The 17,884-nt window shown below is 42.7% G+C and overlaps 1 protein-coding gene across 1 annotated transcript in view; it reads left to right on the forward strand.

Annotated features, from left to right (window-relative positions):
- Positions 1 to 17,884, forward strand: part of LOC137970597 (uncharacterized) — a 113,155-nt gene that overhangs the window by 43,920 nt on the left and 51,351 nt on the right. The window contains exons 15-21 of the mRNA XM_068817119.1: positions 188 to 287; positions 1,224 to 1,871; positions 3,643 to 4,002; positions 4,591 to 5,313; positions 6,928 to 7,085; positions 8,618 to 9,949; positions 11,684 to 17,778. Coding sequence (XP_068673220.1) covers positions 188 to 287; positions 1,224 to 1,871; positions 3,643 to 4,002; positions 4,591 to 5,313; positions 6,928 to 7,085; positions 8,618 to 9,949; positions 11,684 to 17,778 — 9,416 coding nt within the window. The remainder of the gene's footprint in view (positions 1 to 187; positions 288 to 1,223; positions 1,872 to 3,642; positions 4,003 to 4,590; positions 5,314 to 6,927; positions 7,086 to 8,617; positions 9,950 to 11,683; positions 17,779 to 17,884) is intronic.

Below are 17,884 nucleotides of genomic sequence, written 5' to 3' on the forward strand. Positions count from 1 at the left end.
TTAACCTGCTAAAATTATGATTAGTTCTTTTCATAGTCATCGTCTGTACTGATTGGCCTGAAGAGTCACCTCGAATGTTAAACATTGATCGCTGAGAATGTTGCATTGCGCCCCCATTAAAAATCGATATGGGCTTGGGATCGCTTTCGTTGAAGTCTTACAATTATTATTTATTTTTGTACTAAAGATTTACCTGTACTGGAGAGATGCAAAACCTATCAAGATAAAGTATGCCTTCTTCCGTACGAATAGTTCAGTGGCTACGCTGCACATTTGTGGACGCACTGGTAAGTTGAATAAATACCCTGTTTATCAAGGAACAGATTTTGAGTTTAAATCAGAGGCGTAAAGCTTAACGATTCACAGATCCAGTGACAACTGCACATGGGAGTCAGATACAATTTAAAAGCAAAGCCGATAATCAACTTTACTTTTAGCGAAAGGGGCTGGCCCTGCATTCATTGATGTCACATGACTTAGATTCTCGCACTCGGTGTCACGTGCGAGTTGAGTTCTCTTTTTTGCTCTAAACCCTTCCTGGTAAGGTTTTGGATTTCGTGTATCCCAGTCTTCTTCTTTCTTCAAAAATCAACGATATTCGAGTTCTATATGAATTCAGTGGTAGAAAATCCACTTACAGTATGTCCTGGATTGAAAGCCTTAGCAAAAATTTGCATTGTTTTTGTTTTCTCTTGGGACCATTGTGAGTCCTAGGAGAAACTGGAAACAATGCTTATGCAAAATTTTAGGGGACAAACAAAGAGTATTATGATATTTTCCGAAGTGGCTTATTGTCTATTATCGTGTGAGAGAGGATGTGGCGTTGTTATGATGTTGTTGATTCTGAAATGGACTGTGAAAAAGTGAAAACAATAGAGCCTAAAAAACCTAATCTTCACAGTAAATACAAATTGAATTCCCAATTTTAGAGCGAGTTTCAATCGGGTGTCGTAAACCAAAACCAAAGTAATTACTTTGGCCACTCGAAAAGGACGGAGACGATCCGGTAAACCAATCAAAACTCGAAGTAATTACAAGTAGCCGACAAAAAGCTCAGGAAAATGTGCACGAGTAAGCCACGATTGGTTTTGGTTTCAGTTCTGATTGGTTGAAAAAGTGGCGCGAGAACTTTGAACCAATCACTGAGTGAAGTAATGCAAAACCAAAGTATTTCGCTAATTACTTTTCACACTCAATTGAAAGCTGCTCTAATATTCAATTAGATCAGTGCTACATGGATGCAGCTCATTATTGGCCCTTGGACAAGCCGGCAGTTCGGGATTTCAACAATAAAGGGGTCACAATGGGAAAGATCCATGGTGCAGGAATCATACAAAAAGCATCTTTATCCAACCTGGGGTTTGCTCCGCTAGCTCTTGCTCTTGATGGAGTATCCTCTTGGCTTCATCTCGGAGACTTTCCAAATAGCTGTATCAGCGACCCGTTACAGTGCCCTGATGGAGTTTCTCTGAGTTTCAAAATGCTTGTGTCTGGATACGGGACAGGATATCTGTTCTCTTCTGCGGCCATCAATGTGTACTACAACGATACCACTGTCCATTTTGCCCTGCAAGTCAAGGAAAAACTTTGGGAGGTGAAGTCCTTCTATAGGAAATTCATGTGGCAGACAGTTGAAATGAGCTGGAGCAGAGAAAATGGTTTAAATGCTGTCATTCTTGGGGATGGCACTCATGTTCTGCGTGACACCACTGGAAGGGCTGTCACGCTATCTACCACGTCACACACCGCAGTTATGATCGGTCGGCCAGTGGTCAAAAAGGCCATGTACGCTGAGGCTAAGATAAGAGATGTTGCACTTTGGACTGAGGAGCTCCCAGTGGAAAGGTCTTCAAAACTTCATTCCTGCAATGGTAAGCTTGAAAAATGATAGTGAACTCTTGAATTACACCCGAAAGTACCTAGACTAGCAACATGCTGTCCTAACGTAGAACGAATCGCGATATTTTTTGTGCGTGGCCAATTTTTCAGAACAAGATGTCCCCAAATGATTGTCTGCTCCCACCCTTCCCCGGAATAATAATTGCTCTTTCCGGTCTTCTCCGCGATAAACTGTCAAGAAAATAAACAAGTGAAAAAGCACGTTTTAAGTGTTCTTTACTTAAGTAGCATGAATGGACATTATCAGTCGAACGTATTTAACTAAATCCTCGGATGTAATTGTGCTGTACTCGAAAATACCAAGATAAAATTCTCATGCGTTTGACTCAAATAACGTAGGTATATATACGTTTCAACGACATTTGGTTTGAATTCAGCTAAGCTACGCATAGGTTTTATTGGTCAGAATTTCTTAGCTTTTAATAAGAGCTTAAGCCCCTTTTTAACTCGTTAACTATATCGAAGAACAATTTGATGGTTGTCCAATACTGTCAACTAGATTCTATCGGAGAAAATAGAAGTCTTATTTGACCGATTCGTTCTATTTGGCGAATAGAGAATGTTTTGGACGATCCGACAAATAGAGTTGTCCATCTGACATTTGCATCTCATTAGCGACACTTAAAAATATTCCACGATATTCTGGGACCCGGGTGGAAGCTTGTCTATTTGACCGATTCGTTCTGAATGTTTTGGACGATCCGACACATAGAGTTTTCCATCTGACATTTGCATCTCATTAGCAACACTTAGAAATATTCCACGATATTCTGGGACCCGGGTGGAAGCTTGTCTATTTGACCGATTCGTTCTATTTGGCGAATAGAGAATGTTTTGGACGATCCGACAAGTAGGGTTAGAAATAGTTCACGATATTCCACGATCGTTTAGAGAAACTTATGCACTATTCATGTGAAAGTGCGAAGGGGATCTCTGAACAGTACCATATTGTTGAACGAATCTTACTTGAAATCCACTGACGCAATTACGAGTAGTCAATTGCGGGAGTTACGAAAGGTTTTCACGTTACGGTGTTGTCGGGCCAAGTTGAAAGTTTGAAGGGGTAGTTTCTAAAGAAACTGTGGTGCTGCGTCGGTGGGAAAGTATTATACAAAAATTTGGTTTTATCAACGGAGTTGATAATGTAAATTTGCCACCGTACAGAGATTCTAAAAGCTGACGTTTCGAGCGTTAGCCCTTCGTCAGAGCGAATCGAGGGATTATGGGTTACGTGTAGTTTTTATCATGCAGTTGTCGGATAGAAAACTCTACTTGTCGGATCGTCCAAAAATTTCTCTATTCACCAAATAGAACAAATCGGTCGAATAGAGCTTCTGTTTTTTCCGATAGAATCCAGTTGACAGTATTGGACATGGATGGATAACAATTTACTGGCTTTGACGGTTACTGGAGGCGGCCAAATCTCTGGCTTCATCGATCCATACGTGATCATTATGAGTTAGTTCTTCCAACATGGACTTGAAACGAGTTGGAGATAAAAGCGGGGATCTCTTCAACCAGCCCATTTCCAAACGAAATATTGGCAAGAAATCCTCTATGGAAAATAATATTGATTTTGAGAAAAAAGAAAAGAAAAATGATACCTTCTCTCCAAAATCTCATGAAGTCCAATCAACTCCGTCATATAAATTTCGTTAATTTTGATATCCCACTGTCATATTATTTGCATTGACGAATTGACCCACAGGGTCCATTGATGTCTTTGTACTCTCCCTATTGCAGATCCTGACATCTGTGCACTGGGTTGGGAGTATTTCGACGGTTCCTGTTATCGAGTGTCGTCTGCAAACCTTTCGGCATCTAGAGCTCGTAACGCATGCCTGGTTGATGCTGCGGACTTGGTAAAGATCACCTCAATGGGTGAAAACTCTTTTGTGCACTCTTTGATATTGGGGGAGGTGTGGATCGGACTTGAACAAGATACCCAAGGTGGTGCCTTCCACTGGAAAGATGGTGCTAAAGTCTCATTCCGTCAATGGAGCGCGTCACGTGGAAGCAATCCTTGCGTTGTGATGGATGTCAACGGAGACTGGAAAACAGTGAATTGCTCCAATAACGCGCCTAAATACGTTTGTGAAAAAGGTAGGGGCAGCGACTGTTTCACTCTTTTGGAAAAGTCAGTGTCCTCGATTTCCAGCCGTTTTGAGTGTGCGCTTAACATCCTCCTCTCAAAGAATGGATCACTGGTCCACGTCGTTTGTCTGTGACGTAGCACCCGTCGCAATTGTATTTTGTATTCAGCTAAAATAGACCATCTTCTTATTTCTCTGTATTGGACTGGAACTAGCTTGCAGTGGAGGCTAATGCGGGGAAATCTTTTCAAATACAAATACTTTTTAATATATTTCCCCGCATTAGGCTCCTTTGCAAGGGCTAGTTCCAGTCCAATATTGAGAATACGAATATGGTCTATTATATTTTGTACTTGGCAGGCAGGCGACTTTCTGATTGGTAGAAAACACAATTGGCTAGTCGTGGTGTGCGCTGAGGAACGCGGGCGCAGAAAACGGCTGGACAAGTACAATCGAGCCTACATCGGTGTATGATTGAAAGTATAATTTCAATTATACGTGTATTATAATAATAATATAATAATAATATTATATTATATTATAATTCCATTTATTATGTTAATTTTCACTAACGAAAATTTCATTCCATTTCTTGCAGCTGCCTATAATTATTTGGGTTGTTATCAAGACAATCCTCGTTCACCAGCGTTTATTTTCAACCCGGGTGGTTACAAACCAAGTCATGTGACCCCAGGCCTCTGTATGCACACTTGTGGATATTGGTACTTCACGTATGCGGCAGTCAAGCAAGGCAATTTATGTCTGTGCTCAAATTCTACATTAGAAACGATGGAAGAGCGCGCTTCAGACATGTGTTCAGTTTCGTGCTTCGGTTCTGGAGACCTAAAATGCGGTGGTTATGGCAACCACCTTGCCGTTTACACATCGATTGATGTGCGGCCTCTGAGTCTGAGGCTGTCTTCAGATGCGTCCGCTAAAACTTTGTCGTTCTTCAACATAACCTTCACGCCTATTTTGCAGGCTGATCATGTGGTAGAGGCCTACACAGCATATCTTGGAGATGGGAATATTTATCACACAAGTGAAGAGTTTGCTTCGTTCATAGTTTTAGAAGCTAGAACTTTCGACGTCCGGGGAAAAGCAATAGTGAAACACAGCAAAACCGGCCACAGGTCAGAGGTTGAATCCTACAGCAACGTGACAGCGTTATCCAATGTGACAGGGCTGGAAGTATTTTGTCCAACTTGCGCTCCAATCAATATGACAGTCAGTTGCTCTGTAAAGTTTCGCTATGGATCAGACGTAGACGCGCTGGTAAAGTTTGAAAACAGAGAAGTTCCGTTTGGAGGTAGTTTACCTGGTAAGTCACAATCAAGCAAAAACGACGAGGTTTACGAGAACTTCACGCAACGTTATTCTCATAAGTCTTTCTTTACGGAAAGTAAATATAAACTATATTATATAAATAAATAACTTAACTATACTAAACTATGTAAACTTTCCAGGACTAAAATGGGCTTGAATGGCTTTCAATGGTGTCACACACTCAGCTGGAGAGGAAATTAAAAGATTTCGTTGATTGCACTTGTCCTTCATGCAACTTCAAATTGGGTCATTTCACATCGTTGTCAAGACGAAAACGGCAAAGAAATCTATCCTTTACGTAAACACATGGCAGCTTTTGCTTAGGCAATCTCGTTCCCAGAGCCTCCGTAACCTTTGTCCAGCAGAACGGGCTCAGGAATAATCGAAAACTGGAACCAGAAAACTATGGTTCTTGTTGACCACGGTCGACTGCATGCCATTTTCAATGGAAGAGCCTGCTTGCAGGCTAGTCCATGAGTTAGCCAGTAGTAACTCAGTGATTGAGTCACTGAGTCCTGAGTCAGCCAGTCAGTGAACCATTTTGGTCAGTTGTACTCAATAGGCCAATCTTTGATTACATTTCTGTCTCATTAGCATACGCCCATTGTTATCTAATCAGTCAGCCGCCGAGAATAAAGTACTGAATAATGAAAGTGCATCGCATAATAAGCGATCTCTCAGAACTTGAAAAATATGAACGCAATAATTATATAGCATAATCTCTGAGCAGTGATGCTTTGAAAATTTGAAATTTTACAAAGAATGTATATGATCATTATAGCTTTTGCCACCCAATAAGAATTTATCGGTTTTTGACGGCTAATAACTGGCTTGTTATCAAAGCTAAACGGCTTAAAATTAGAGATTTAACGAATTTTTACATGACATGGTTCTTTTACTTTTTGAAACAAATTGTAAATAGCATGATGCCTTCTGTGAGCAAACTCATATGTTATTGAACCAAAATGGAAAACCATGATGTCAGCAAAGATTCCCTTAAAGGTCAATGAATGGGTGGGTTGCTGGAGGTTGCTGTGTAGCTATTCAGTCACCACTTAAGGACGGTGCCTATTATTGTTATCATGCATATGTTATGTGCATCTCGAGATATTCGGATTTCCTATGGGTATTTTTGTGCTGTTCAAAACAATGCGGAGAAAGCAGAACTTATCAAGTGCTCATTGGTATCTGAAATGGAAATCGGGGGTAATTACGCTTCAATTTGTAAGAGAACGCCATACTTTGCTTTGTATTTTATAGCTTTTAACAAAAATTGTTGATTAATTTTCTTCGAAAAATGCGTGGTTTAAATAATGCCCAATTTTCTTTTGAATTTCAATAACTCTTGTTAAGATCTGCTTTTCCCGCACATTCAGTAAACCTCACAAAAATACCTTTGAATTAGTAGGCACTGTCATTAATTAATGGTCAATTAGTGAGTGGGTGGATTGCTCATTCATTTGGTCATTAGAGAACAATTGTGTGGATTTTGTAATTTAAATGGTAAGTAAATCACTTGTTGCATCCATTTAATCATTTAATATGTAAAAATCATCCCTGGGCGATTTGAAGAACGCTAATCATGTGGATTTATTTGCTCTCTTTGTAGACGCAGCTCTCATACAGTTGGGAACTGCAGTTGGTGAATCAGGGTCACCACTCACCTCGGATGGTTTGTATCTATTAGCTGGAATGGATGCCTCAAGTAAAGGGAAACTAGTGGCTCTGCAACTGGATCTCGACCAAGGTGGCTCTTTAGAAATTCAGGTACTCTTTTCCGTTTAAATGCTGAAGACTATAATACAGAAATGTTTTTCAGGCAAAAACTGGCTTAACACGTACCCAGGGAGAACGTATAGGTAATATATCGTTGATGTCACCTATTGTCATTTAATGTTCCAACCAGAGCATTATTGGCTGTCGAAACAAATGATCTTTTGTTCCTGTGGCTGGCACATTTGAATAAAAAAGCAATGTTTGTAAATAGATATCTTCCCTTTTATACCTAGATTCTATCAGGATTTAGCTACCCATGTAAAACGTCTCTTTTGATTTGAATTTTTCAAGTTTCAGTCCCTTTTCATCGTCTTCAAATTCTTAACAGCAGACAAAAAAAGTCCCCCCACTGCTCAAGCATGGTTCTTGATGAAGAAATGGCAGCGTTACTGGTTGGGTTGGTCTTCATTCACACCAACATTTTTTAAAGAAAATAAGATGAGAGGACACCGTGCTACTTCTTTCTTCTTTGTAAAAGAAAACCCAACTTTATTAAAAACTATATCCAATAAATGATTGCAATATACCAGCATTGATAAAAGCTTTTTTAAAAAAAGTGTTAAAAGCACTTATATTTGAATCAAAAAAAAAGTTTTTTGCACTGCTTTTCGTGTCCACTTCGTCTTTTCGATGACATTTGCAATTTCTGTCACTTGGAATCAGTGTTCAACTCGTGCTTGGTTGTTTGTTAATGTTAATAAGTTAAAGGATAGTTTAACTCCCAGCGAATGAATTACAATTATGCTATAGATGGTTTGCAACCGGCATGTACTAAAACCATGAACACCGGAACACCGGAACACCGGAACACCGGAACACTCAGGAACACCGGAACACTCGGGAACACCGGAACACCAGAACACCGGAACACTCCGGAACACCTGGAAGTAACCCAAAGCCCTAAATTTGGCTAACCCTAGGCCTAGTAGATAGGCCTTAAGTTGGTTTTTAGGCCAAGGGTTAGCCAAATTGAGGGTTTTGGGTTACTTCCAGGGTGTTCAAGAGTGTTCCGGTGTCCTAAACCTAGGCCTAAAAACCAACTTAATGCTTATCTAGGCCTAGGGTTAGCCAAATTGAGGGTTTTGGGTTACTTCCAGGGTGTTCAAGAGTGTTCCGGTGTCCTAAACCTAGGCCTAAAAACCAACTTAATGCCTATCTAGGCCTAGGGTTAGCCAAGTTGAGGGTTTTTGGTTACTTCCAGGTGTTCCGGAGTGTTGCGGTGTTTCGGGGTGTTCCGGTGTTCCTGGTTCCTCACTTTCTTTAGAAACTAGAAATTTGTTCCCAGAGGATTAGTTGGGTACAACAACGTGGCCGCTGTTCCTTTGTTTAGGTACATCAACATGACCGCCGTAACTTCACATGAAAACAATCCATAGAAGACTTTTTCTGTGTTTACATAGCCTCATCTAAACGCAAGGGGAAGTTACATTTATTTAATTTCTTGTTTATATCAAACATCTTAATTAAACTCGAGCTTATGTTATGTTTACGGATCTAAAGTTTCATTTCATTTCTCTCTTCAGGTTTTTAGACCAAAGTGTGTAAATGCTGAAGAAAGTTATTGTCAACTGCAAAAGATGTGCGTGGCCAACTCATCAACATGTACCGCAGAGAACGTCTTAACGAGCTGCGTAGGTAATAATTCGTTTAGCCTTTTTGGAGGAAGATGTACCGAGTCAAATTTGGGCTGTCGACAAAACCGTACCATGGACAACGGAAATTTTGACTTTGAAAAGATTGCGGCTTACATGGCTTACACAACGAGCGGTCCTAAACGCATCTTACTTGATACATCGAATCGAAGTCTTCAACTCGAACCCGGCGATGTCTTTGGCGTTCGTTTCCCTTCCTCTGGACCGGCTGCATCGTTGAAAACTACCACATTTGGTTCGTCTTTGTTTTTTGCAAGTTCGATTATTAACGGCACAAATTGTTCGACTCTGCGGGGGAATCGCTATCCGTGGACAGAGGAAAGCCCCAGTCAGGTTTCTTATGCGCCGGCCGTAGCGTTTTTCTATTCCGTTGACTCTGAATCTAAATTGGAGAACGTTTTTCAAACCGTAGGAGACGAAAACATTCTCTTATCAATCGGAAACTCGATGACAAGAAAGAACGACACTAAGCATATTTGTCTACAGCAGACTATCACGGGGTTGCAGTTGTATTCTCCTGAAGCTCTTCCATTCGCCGAGTCTGTGAATTTCACTGTGAGCACGAGTCACGGGAGCAACGTGACATATTTCTGGGATTTTGGTGACCAAAGTAACGCGACCAGCTTGATCCCGTGGGTCACGCACCTCTTCAATTCTACCGTTGGCTCGAAGACCGTGACTATCATCACTGGAAATGACATCGGAATAGCAGCCGCCTGGTGCAGTGTTGTCATCCAAGAGAGAATTACCGGGCTGCACTTTGAAAACACTTCCCTTCTGGCCATCGAAAATGGAACAACAGCTCGCATCCGCTGGATATTGTTTCATGGATCCCACGTTGACTTTAATCTGACAATTACATACCCTGACGGTTCTACTGAAGCAAAGAACTTAACCAACGCTAAACAACCGGCTGCAATATTCTTCGGCATGTATGTTAAAAACCTTACTCAGCCAGGCTGGCACCGAATAGAAATTACAGCCACTAATAAAGTGAATAACGAGACTCTTGTGGGAAATCTTAGCGTCCAACGTGAAGTTTATGGAGTGGTTCTGGATAGTGCAAAAATCCTTGAGACAAATCAGACATTTAACTTTACGATTTCGCAGCATCAAGGGGATGAAGTTAGATATCGGTTAAATACCAGCGACGGAAAGGTTATAAACACCACTGAAAAAGTTATACCTCATGTTTATTCCAAGGCGGGGCGCTACAGGCCTATCCTGATCTTTTCCAATGACATAAGTTCAGTGGTTGTTAATTGCACTGAGATTATCGTCCAGGATCTAATAGAGGGCTTGGAGTATACGAGTTTCAATCACACAGTAGCAGTTCGCGCCGAAGCAGAAATCAATTGGAGATTGACTCAAGGCTCTGAACTTTATATCATCGTCGAGTATGGTGACGGAAATTTCACAATCGTTAACCGGAGCATTTCGGTAGGGGACGTTTTCGTGGCTATAAGCAGGCATAACTACACCAAGCCCGGCGAGTACCATGTCACCGTTAGTGTGACCAACCTGGTCGAAAGCGAAGAAATTAACACCACGGTTTATGTGGAGACACCAGGGGACGGCGCCGTTCTTGCCATAAGGCGCGGTAATTTGGCCATAGCTGGACGCGATCCTTGCACCGGTGTACTTTACGTTGCAGTGAATGATTCTGTCACGGCGAAAGCAACAGTAAGAAATGGGACCAACGTAAACGGCTTTCTTGATTTTGGAGATAACTCGAGTGAACGCACGCGTTACTTCCATCGAGAATTCCCAGACGGAGGATGGACCGTGCACCATTCCTACTCGAGGGCCGGAGAATACAACATCACTGTTATATTCTCCAACAGAAACCCGAAAAATGATAGCCATACTTGTAGGATCATCGTTCAGAATCCTGTCAACAAGGTCATGATAACAACTGATGCGCCTAGGAAAAAAATCCTTGAGACAAATCAGACATTTAACTTTACGATTTCGCAGCATCAAGGGGATGAAGTTAGATATCGGTTGAACACCATGGACGGAAAGGTTGTAATCACCACTGAAAAAGTTATACCTCATGTTTATACCAAGGCTGGGCGCTACAGGCCTACCCTGATCACTTCCAATGACATAAGTTCAGTGGTTGTTAATTGCGCTGAGATTATCGTCCAGGATCTAATAGAGGGCTTGGAGTATACGAGTTTCAATCACACAGTAGCAGTTCGCGCGGAAGCAGAAATCAATTGGAGATTGACTCAAGGCTCTGAACTTTATATCATCATCGACTATGGTGACGGAAACTCCACAATCTTTAACCGGAGCATTTCGGTGGGGGACGTTTTCGTGGCTATAAGCAGGCATAGCTACACCAAGCCCGGCGAGTACCATGTCACCGTTAATGTGACCAACCTGGTCGATAGCGAAGAAATTAACACCACGGTTTATGTGGAGACACCAGGGGACGGCGCCGTTCTTGCCATAAGGCGCGACAATTTGACCATAGCTGGAGGCGATCGTTGCACCGGTGTACTTTACGTTGCAGTGAATGATTCTGTCACGGCGACAGCAACAGTAAGAAATGGGACCAACGTAAACGGCTTTCTTGATTTTGGAGATAACTCGAGTGAACGCACGCGTTACTTCCATCGAGAATTTCCAGACGGAGGATGGACCGTACACCATTCCTACTCGAGGGCCGGAGAATACAACATCACTGTTATATTCTCCAACAGAAACCCGAAAAATGATAGCCATACTTGTAGGATCATCGTTCAGAATCCTGTCAACAAGGTCATTTTAACAACTGATTCGCTTAGGAAAAAAATCCTTGAGACAAATCAGACATTTAACTTTACGATTTCGCAGCATCAAGGGGATGAAGTTAGATATCGGTTGAACACCAAGGACGGAAAGGTTGTAATCACCACTAAAAAAGTTATACCTCATGTTTATACCAAGGCGGGGCGCTACAGGCCTACCCTGATCACTTTCAATGACATAAGTTCAGTGGTTGTTAATTGCGCTGAGATTATCGTCCAGGATCTAATAGAGGGCTTGGAGTATACGAGTTTCAATCACACAGTAGCAGTTCGCGCGGAAGCAGAAATCAATTGGAGATTGACTCAAGGCTCTGAACTTTATATCATCGTTGACTATGGTGACGGAAATTCCACAATCGTTAACCGGAGCATTTCGGTTGGGGACGTTTTCGTGGCTATAAGCAGGCATAACTACACCAAGCCCGGCGAGTACCATGTCACCGTTAATGTGACCAACCTGGTCGATAGCGAAGAAATCAACACCACCGTTTATGTGGAGACACCAGTGGACGGCGCCGTTCTTGCCATAAGGCGCGGCAATTTGACCATAGCTGGAGGCGATCGTTGCACCGGTGTACTTTACGTTGCAGTGAATGATTCTGTCACGGCGACAGCAACAGTAAGAAATGGGACCAACGTAAACGGCTTTCTTGATTTTGGAGATAACTCGAGTGAACGCACGCGTTACTTCCATCGAGAATTCCCAGACGGAGGATGGACCGTGCACCATTCCTACTCGAGGGCCGGAGAATACAACATCACTGTTATATTCTCCAACAGAAACCCGAAAAATGATAGCCATACTTGTAGGATCATCGTTCAGAATCCTGTCAACAAGGTCATGATAACAACTGATGCGCCTAGGAAAAAAATCCTTGAGACAAATCAGACATTTAACTTTACGATTTCGCAGCATCAAGGGGATGAAGTTAGATATCGGTTGAACACCATGGACGGAAAGGTTGTAATCACCACTGAAAAAGTTATACCTCATGTTTATACCAAGGCGGGGCGCTACAGGCCTACCCTGATCACTTCCAATGACATAAGTTCAGTGGTTGTTAATTGCGCTGAGATTATCGTCCAGGATCTAATAGAGGGCTTGGAGTATACGAGTTTTAATCACACAGTAGCAGTTCGCGTGGAAGCAGAAATCAATTGGAGATTGACTCAAGGCTCTGAACTTTATATCATCATCGACTATGGTGACGGAAACTCCACAATCTTTAACCGGAGCATTTCGGTGGGGGACGTTTTCGTGGCTATAAGCAGGCATAACTACACCAAGCCCGGCGAGTACCATGTCACCGTTAGTGTGACCAACCTGGTCGATAGCGAAGAAATTAACACCACGGTTTATGTGGAGACACCAGGGGACGGCGCCGTTCTTGCCATAAGGCGCGACAATTTGACCATAGCTGGAGGCGATCGTTGCACCGGTGTACTTTACGTTGCAGTGAATGATTCTGTCACGGCGACAGCAACAGTAAGATATGGGACCAACGTAAACGGCTTTCTTGATTTTGGAGATAACTCGAGTGAACGCACGCGTTACTTCCATCGAGAATTTCCAGACGGAGGATGGACCGTACACCATTCCTACTCGAGGGCCGGAGAATACAACATCACTGTTATATTCTCCAACAGAAACTCGAAAAATGATAGCCATACTTGTAGGATCATCGTTCAGAATCCTGTCAACAAGGTCATTTTAACAACTGATTCGCTTAGGAAAAAAATCCTTGAGACAAATCAGACATTTAACTTTACGATTTCGCAGCATCAAGGGGATGAAGTTAGATATCGGTTGAACACCAAGGACGGAAAGGTTGTAATCACCACTGAAAAAGTTATACCTCATGTTTATACCAAGGCGGGGCGCTACAGGCCTACCCTGATCACTTTCAATGACATAAGTTCAGTGGTTGTTAATTGCGCTGAGATTATCGTCCAGGATCTAATAGAGGGCTTGGAGTATACGAGTTTCAATCACACAGTAGCAGTTCGCGCGGAAGCAGAAATCAATTGGAGATTGACTCAAGGCTCTGAACTTTATATCATCGTTGACTATGGTGACGGAAATTCCACAATCGTTAACCGGAGCATTTCGGTGAGGGACGTTTTCGTGGCTATAAGCAGGCATAACTACACCAAGCCCGGCGAGTACCATGTCACCGTTAGTGTGACCAACCTGGTCGATAGCGAAGAAATCAACACCACCGTTTATGTGGAGACACCAGTGGACGGCGCCGTTCTTGCCATAAGGCGCGGCAATTTGACCATAGCTGGAGGCGATCGTTGCACCGGTGTACTTTACGTTGCAGTGAATCATTCTGTCACGGCGATAGCAACAGTAAGAAATGGGACCAACGTAAACGGCTTTCTTGATTTTGGAGATAACTCGAATGAACGCACGCGTTACTTCCATCGAGAATTCCCAGACGGAGGATGGACCGTGCACCATTCCTACTCGAGGGCCGGAGAATACAACATCACTGTTATATTCTCCAACAGAAACCCGAAAAATGATAGCTATACTTGTAGGATCATCGTTCAGAATCCTGTCAACAAGGTCATGATAACAACTGATTCGCCTAAGAAAAGTTCAGAAAGTAACGTCACTTTCAATATTTCGTTCCCAGGCTCACTTCAACCATCGGGCCCTCTTAGCTACATTTGGCGTTATGGAGATGGCGAAGTACGGAATATTAGAGTGAAAACTCACCCTTACCCTCGTAAATGCGGTGTGTACATCGCAACGGTTAACGTCTCTAATGAAGTAAGCTTCGGCTTTGCACAGGCTGAGGTTGTCATCCAAGATGAAGTCAAAGACCTCAATTGGACCGCGAATTACACAGAACTTAGCGAGCACGATTGCAGCCCGTCCCTTCCAGAAAACGTGTTTCCCTTTGATTACAATGTCTCCTTCAACGCTTCTGCAAACGGCACCAACGTGACTTATACTTGGAGTTTTCCCGGGAATGAAAACGAAACGGGCTCGAGCAGTAGGCATAAGTTCGTTAATACTGGAAAAAATAACATTACCTTGACGGCGGAAAATGCCGTTAGTCGTCAGACAGTAGTGATTACCCTTGAACTAGAGCAAAGCATTCTGAATGTTTCATTTAAAAACGATGGGCCCTCCACCCAAAACCAGACAGTGAATTTTACTCTTACAGCGAAAGAGTTTGGCAGCGATTCGTGTTTTAACATTTCTTTCGTCGACCAAGATGAAGAAAATAAATACTACAAGTCAGGCACTGGTTGTAGTGGTCAGAATGCAACTGTAATATCTAACTCAACGCGTTTCCATCACAGGTACGATATCGTTGGTGAGTTTGACGTTTCGTTGGACGCAAGCAACCGAGTCTCCTGTGTAAAAAAGATAACAAAGGTTTATGTGGAGACACCAGTGGACGGCGCCGTTCTTGCCATAAGGCGCGGCAATTTGACCATAGCTGGAAGCGATCGTTGCACCGTTGTACTTTACGTTGCAGTGAATGATTCTGTCACGGTGACAGCAACAGTAAGAAATGGGACCAACGTAAACGGCTTTCTTGATTTTGGAGATAACTCGAGTGAACGCACGTGTTACTTCCATCGAGAATTCCCATACGGAGGATGGACCGTACACCATTCCTACTCGAGGGCCGGAGAATACAACATCACTGTTATATTCTCCAACAGAAACCCGAAAAATGATAGCCATACTTGTAGGATCATCGTTCAGAATCCTGTCAAAGACCTCAATTGGACCGCGAATTACACAGAACTTAGCGAGCACGCTTGCAGCCCGTCCCTTCCAGAAAACGTGTTTCCCTTGGATTACAATGTCTCCTTCCACGCTTCTGCAAACGGCACCAACGTGACTTATACTTGGAGTTTTCCCGGCAATGGAAACAAAACGGGCTCGAGCAGTATGCATAAGTTCGTTGATACTGGAAAAAATAACATTACCTTGACGGCGGAAAATGCCGTTAGTCGTCAGACAGTAGTGATTACTCTTGAACTAGAGCAAAGCATTCTGAATGTTTCATTTAAAAACGATGGGCCTTCCACGCAAAACCAGATAGTGAATTTTACTCTTACAGCGAAAGAGTTTGGCAGCGATTCGTGTTTTAACATTTCTTTCGTCGACCAAGATGAAGAAAATAAATACTACAAGTCAGGCACAGGTTGTAGTGGTCAGAATGCAACTGTAATATCTAACTCAACGCGTTTCCATCACAGGTACGATATCGTTGGTGAGTTTGACGTTTCGTTGGACGCAAGCAACCAAGTCTCCTGTGTAAAAAAGATAACCACGGTTTATGTGGAGACACCAGTGGACGGCGCCGTTCTTGCCGTAAGGCGCGGCAATTTGACCATAGCTGGAGGCGATCCTTGCACCGGTGTACTTTACGTTGCAGTGAATGATTCTGTCACGGCGACAGCAACAGTAAGAAGTGGGTCCAACGTAAACGGCTTTCTTAATTTTGGAGATAACTCGAGTGAACGCACGCGTTACTTCCATCGAGAATTCCCAGTCGGAGGATGGACCGTGCACCATTCCTACTCGAGGGCCGGAGATTACAACATCACTGTTATATTCTCCAACAGAATCCCGAAAAGTGATAGCCATACTTGTAGGATCATCGTTCAGAATCCTGTCAACAAGGTCATGATAACAACTGATTCTCCTAGGAAAAGTTCAGAAAGTAACATTACTTTCAATATTTCGTTCCCAGGCTCACTTCAACCGTCGGGCCCTCTTAGCTACATTTGGCGTTATGGAGATGGCGAAGTACGGAATATTAGAGTGAAAACTCACCCTTACCCTCGTAAGTGCGGTGTGTACATCGCAACGGTTAACGTCTCTAATGAAGTAAGCTTCGGCTTTGCACAGGCTGAGGTTGTCATCCAAAATGAAGTCAAAGACCTCAGATGGACCGCGAATTACACAGAACTTAGCGAGCACGATTGCAGCCCGTCCCTTCCAGAAAACGTGTTTCCCTTTGATTACAATGTCTCCTTTAACGCTTCTGCAAACGGCACCAACGTGACTTATACTTGGAGTTTTCCCGGGAATGAAAACGAAACGGGCTCGAGCAGTAGGCATAAGTTCGTTAATACTGGAAAAAATAACATTACCTTGACGGCGGAAAATGCCGTTAGTCGTCAGACAGTAGTGATTACCCTTGAACTAGAGCAAAGCATTCTGGATGTTTCATTGAAAAACGATGGGCCTTCCTCGCAAAACCAGACAGTAAATTTTACTCTTACAGCGAGAGAGTTCGGTAACAATTCTTGTTTTCAAATTTCTTCAAACCAACAGGTCAAAGAGTTCAAGACAGAAAAAGGTTGTGATGGTCGGCAAGTAAATAATTTACTGAGGCCAACATCTTTCGAGTACACGTACTACAACGTCGGTGAGTTTGACGTTACGTTGAACGCGCGCAACGGTATCTCATGTGTGAGAAAAGTATCGAAGGTGGCTGTTGCAAGAGGTGTCTGCAACTTTCCGATAATCGAGGTCCCTGGTTTCGATGACGGTGGCATTAGGAAGTTCAAGCGCTCAGACAAGATAATTATCAAGACAAACAACAAACTTCACTGCTTTAGTTATGAGAGAAAAGTCGAATGGACGTTTTCTTGTGAAAAGAAGCCGCTACAGCTACAAAATGTTAATCTCTCAAGACCCGAGATTATTATCTTACCAAGAACTCTTGACTACTGTAGTCATCTGGAAGCTCGTTTTCTGATCAACATGACTCAAGCACCGGGTGTTTACAGCGAGAAAACAATTGTTCTAAGTGTAACGGAATCCCCGCTTAATGCTATTATTGACGGAGGATCAGAGAAGACTGTGGGAAATAAGACACCAGTTAAAATAAGTGCCGGAAAGTCTTACGACCCTGATTCTGATTCCGATTCCTTGGACAGCGACTGTGTATTTGCGTGGTTTTGCAGGCGGAAGCATGAAACGTTTACACTGCCGGAAAATTTTACACAGCTAGAAACTCCTCCTGCAATAAACGTGACCGGAAATGATTCTATAGATATTGGCGGCTATTTTAGATCTGGTCTTGGTCGACTTAACTCTGACGAACTTGAAATTACATTGGACGCGACAAAAATGAAAGCAGGCACTACCTACAACATTACATTTGTCCTGGGCAAAAGGGGACGGAAATTAGCCTATGCACATCAGGTTATTAAAATTGAAGATGGCGATCCTCCCATCTTAAATATCAAGTGAGAGCACGATATTTTTTTTACTTCGATCAGTAACTTAGCATGGTATCGTTTTCAGTCCGGCCAATATCGTGGCACAATATTGTTTGTACCCGCCTGGTCAATA

The sequence above is a fragment of the Montipora foliosa genome, chromosome 9, assembly GCF_036669935.1.
Source record: "Montipora foliosa isolate CH-2021 chromosome 9, ASM3666993v2, whole genome shotgun sequence".
Taxonomy (NCBI): Eukaryota; Metazoa; Cnidaria; class Anthozoa; order Scleractinia; family Acroporidae; genus Montipora; species Montipora foliosa.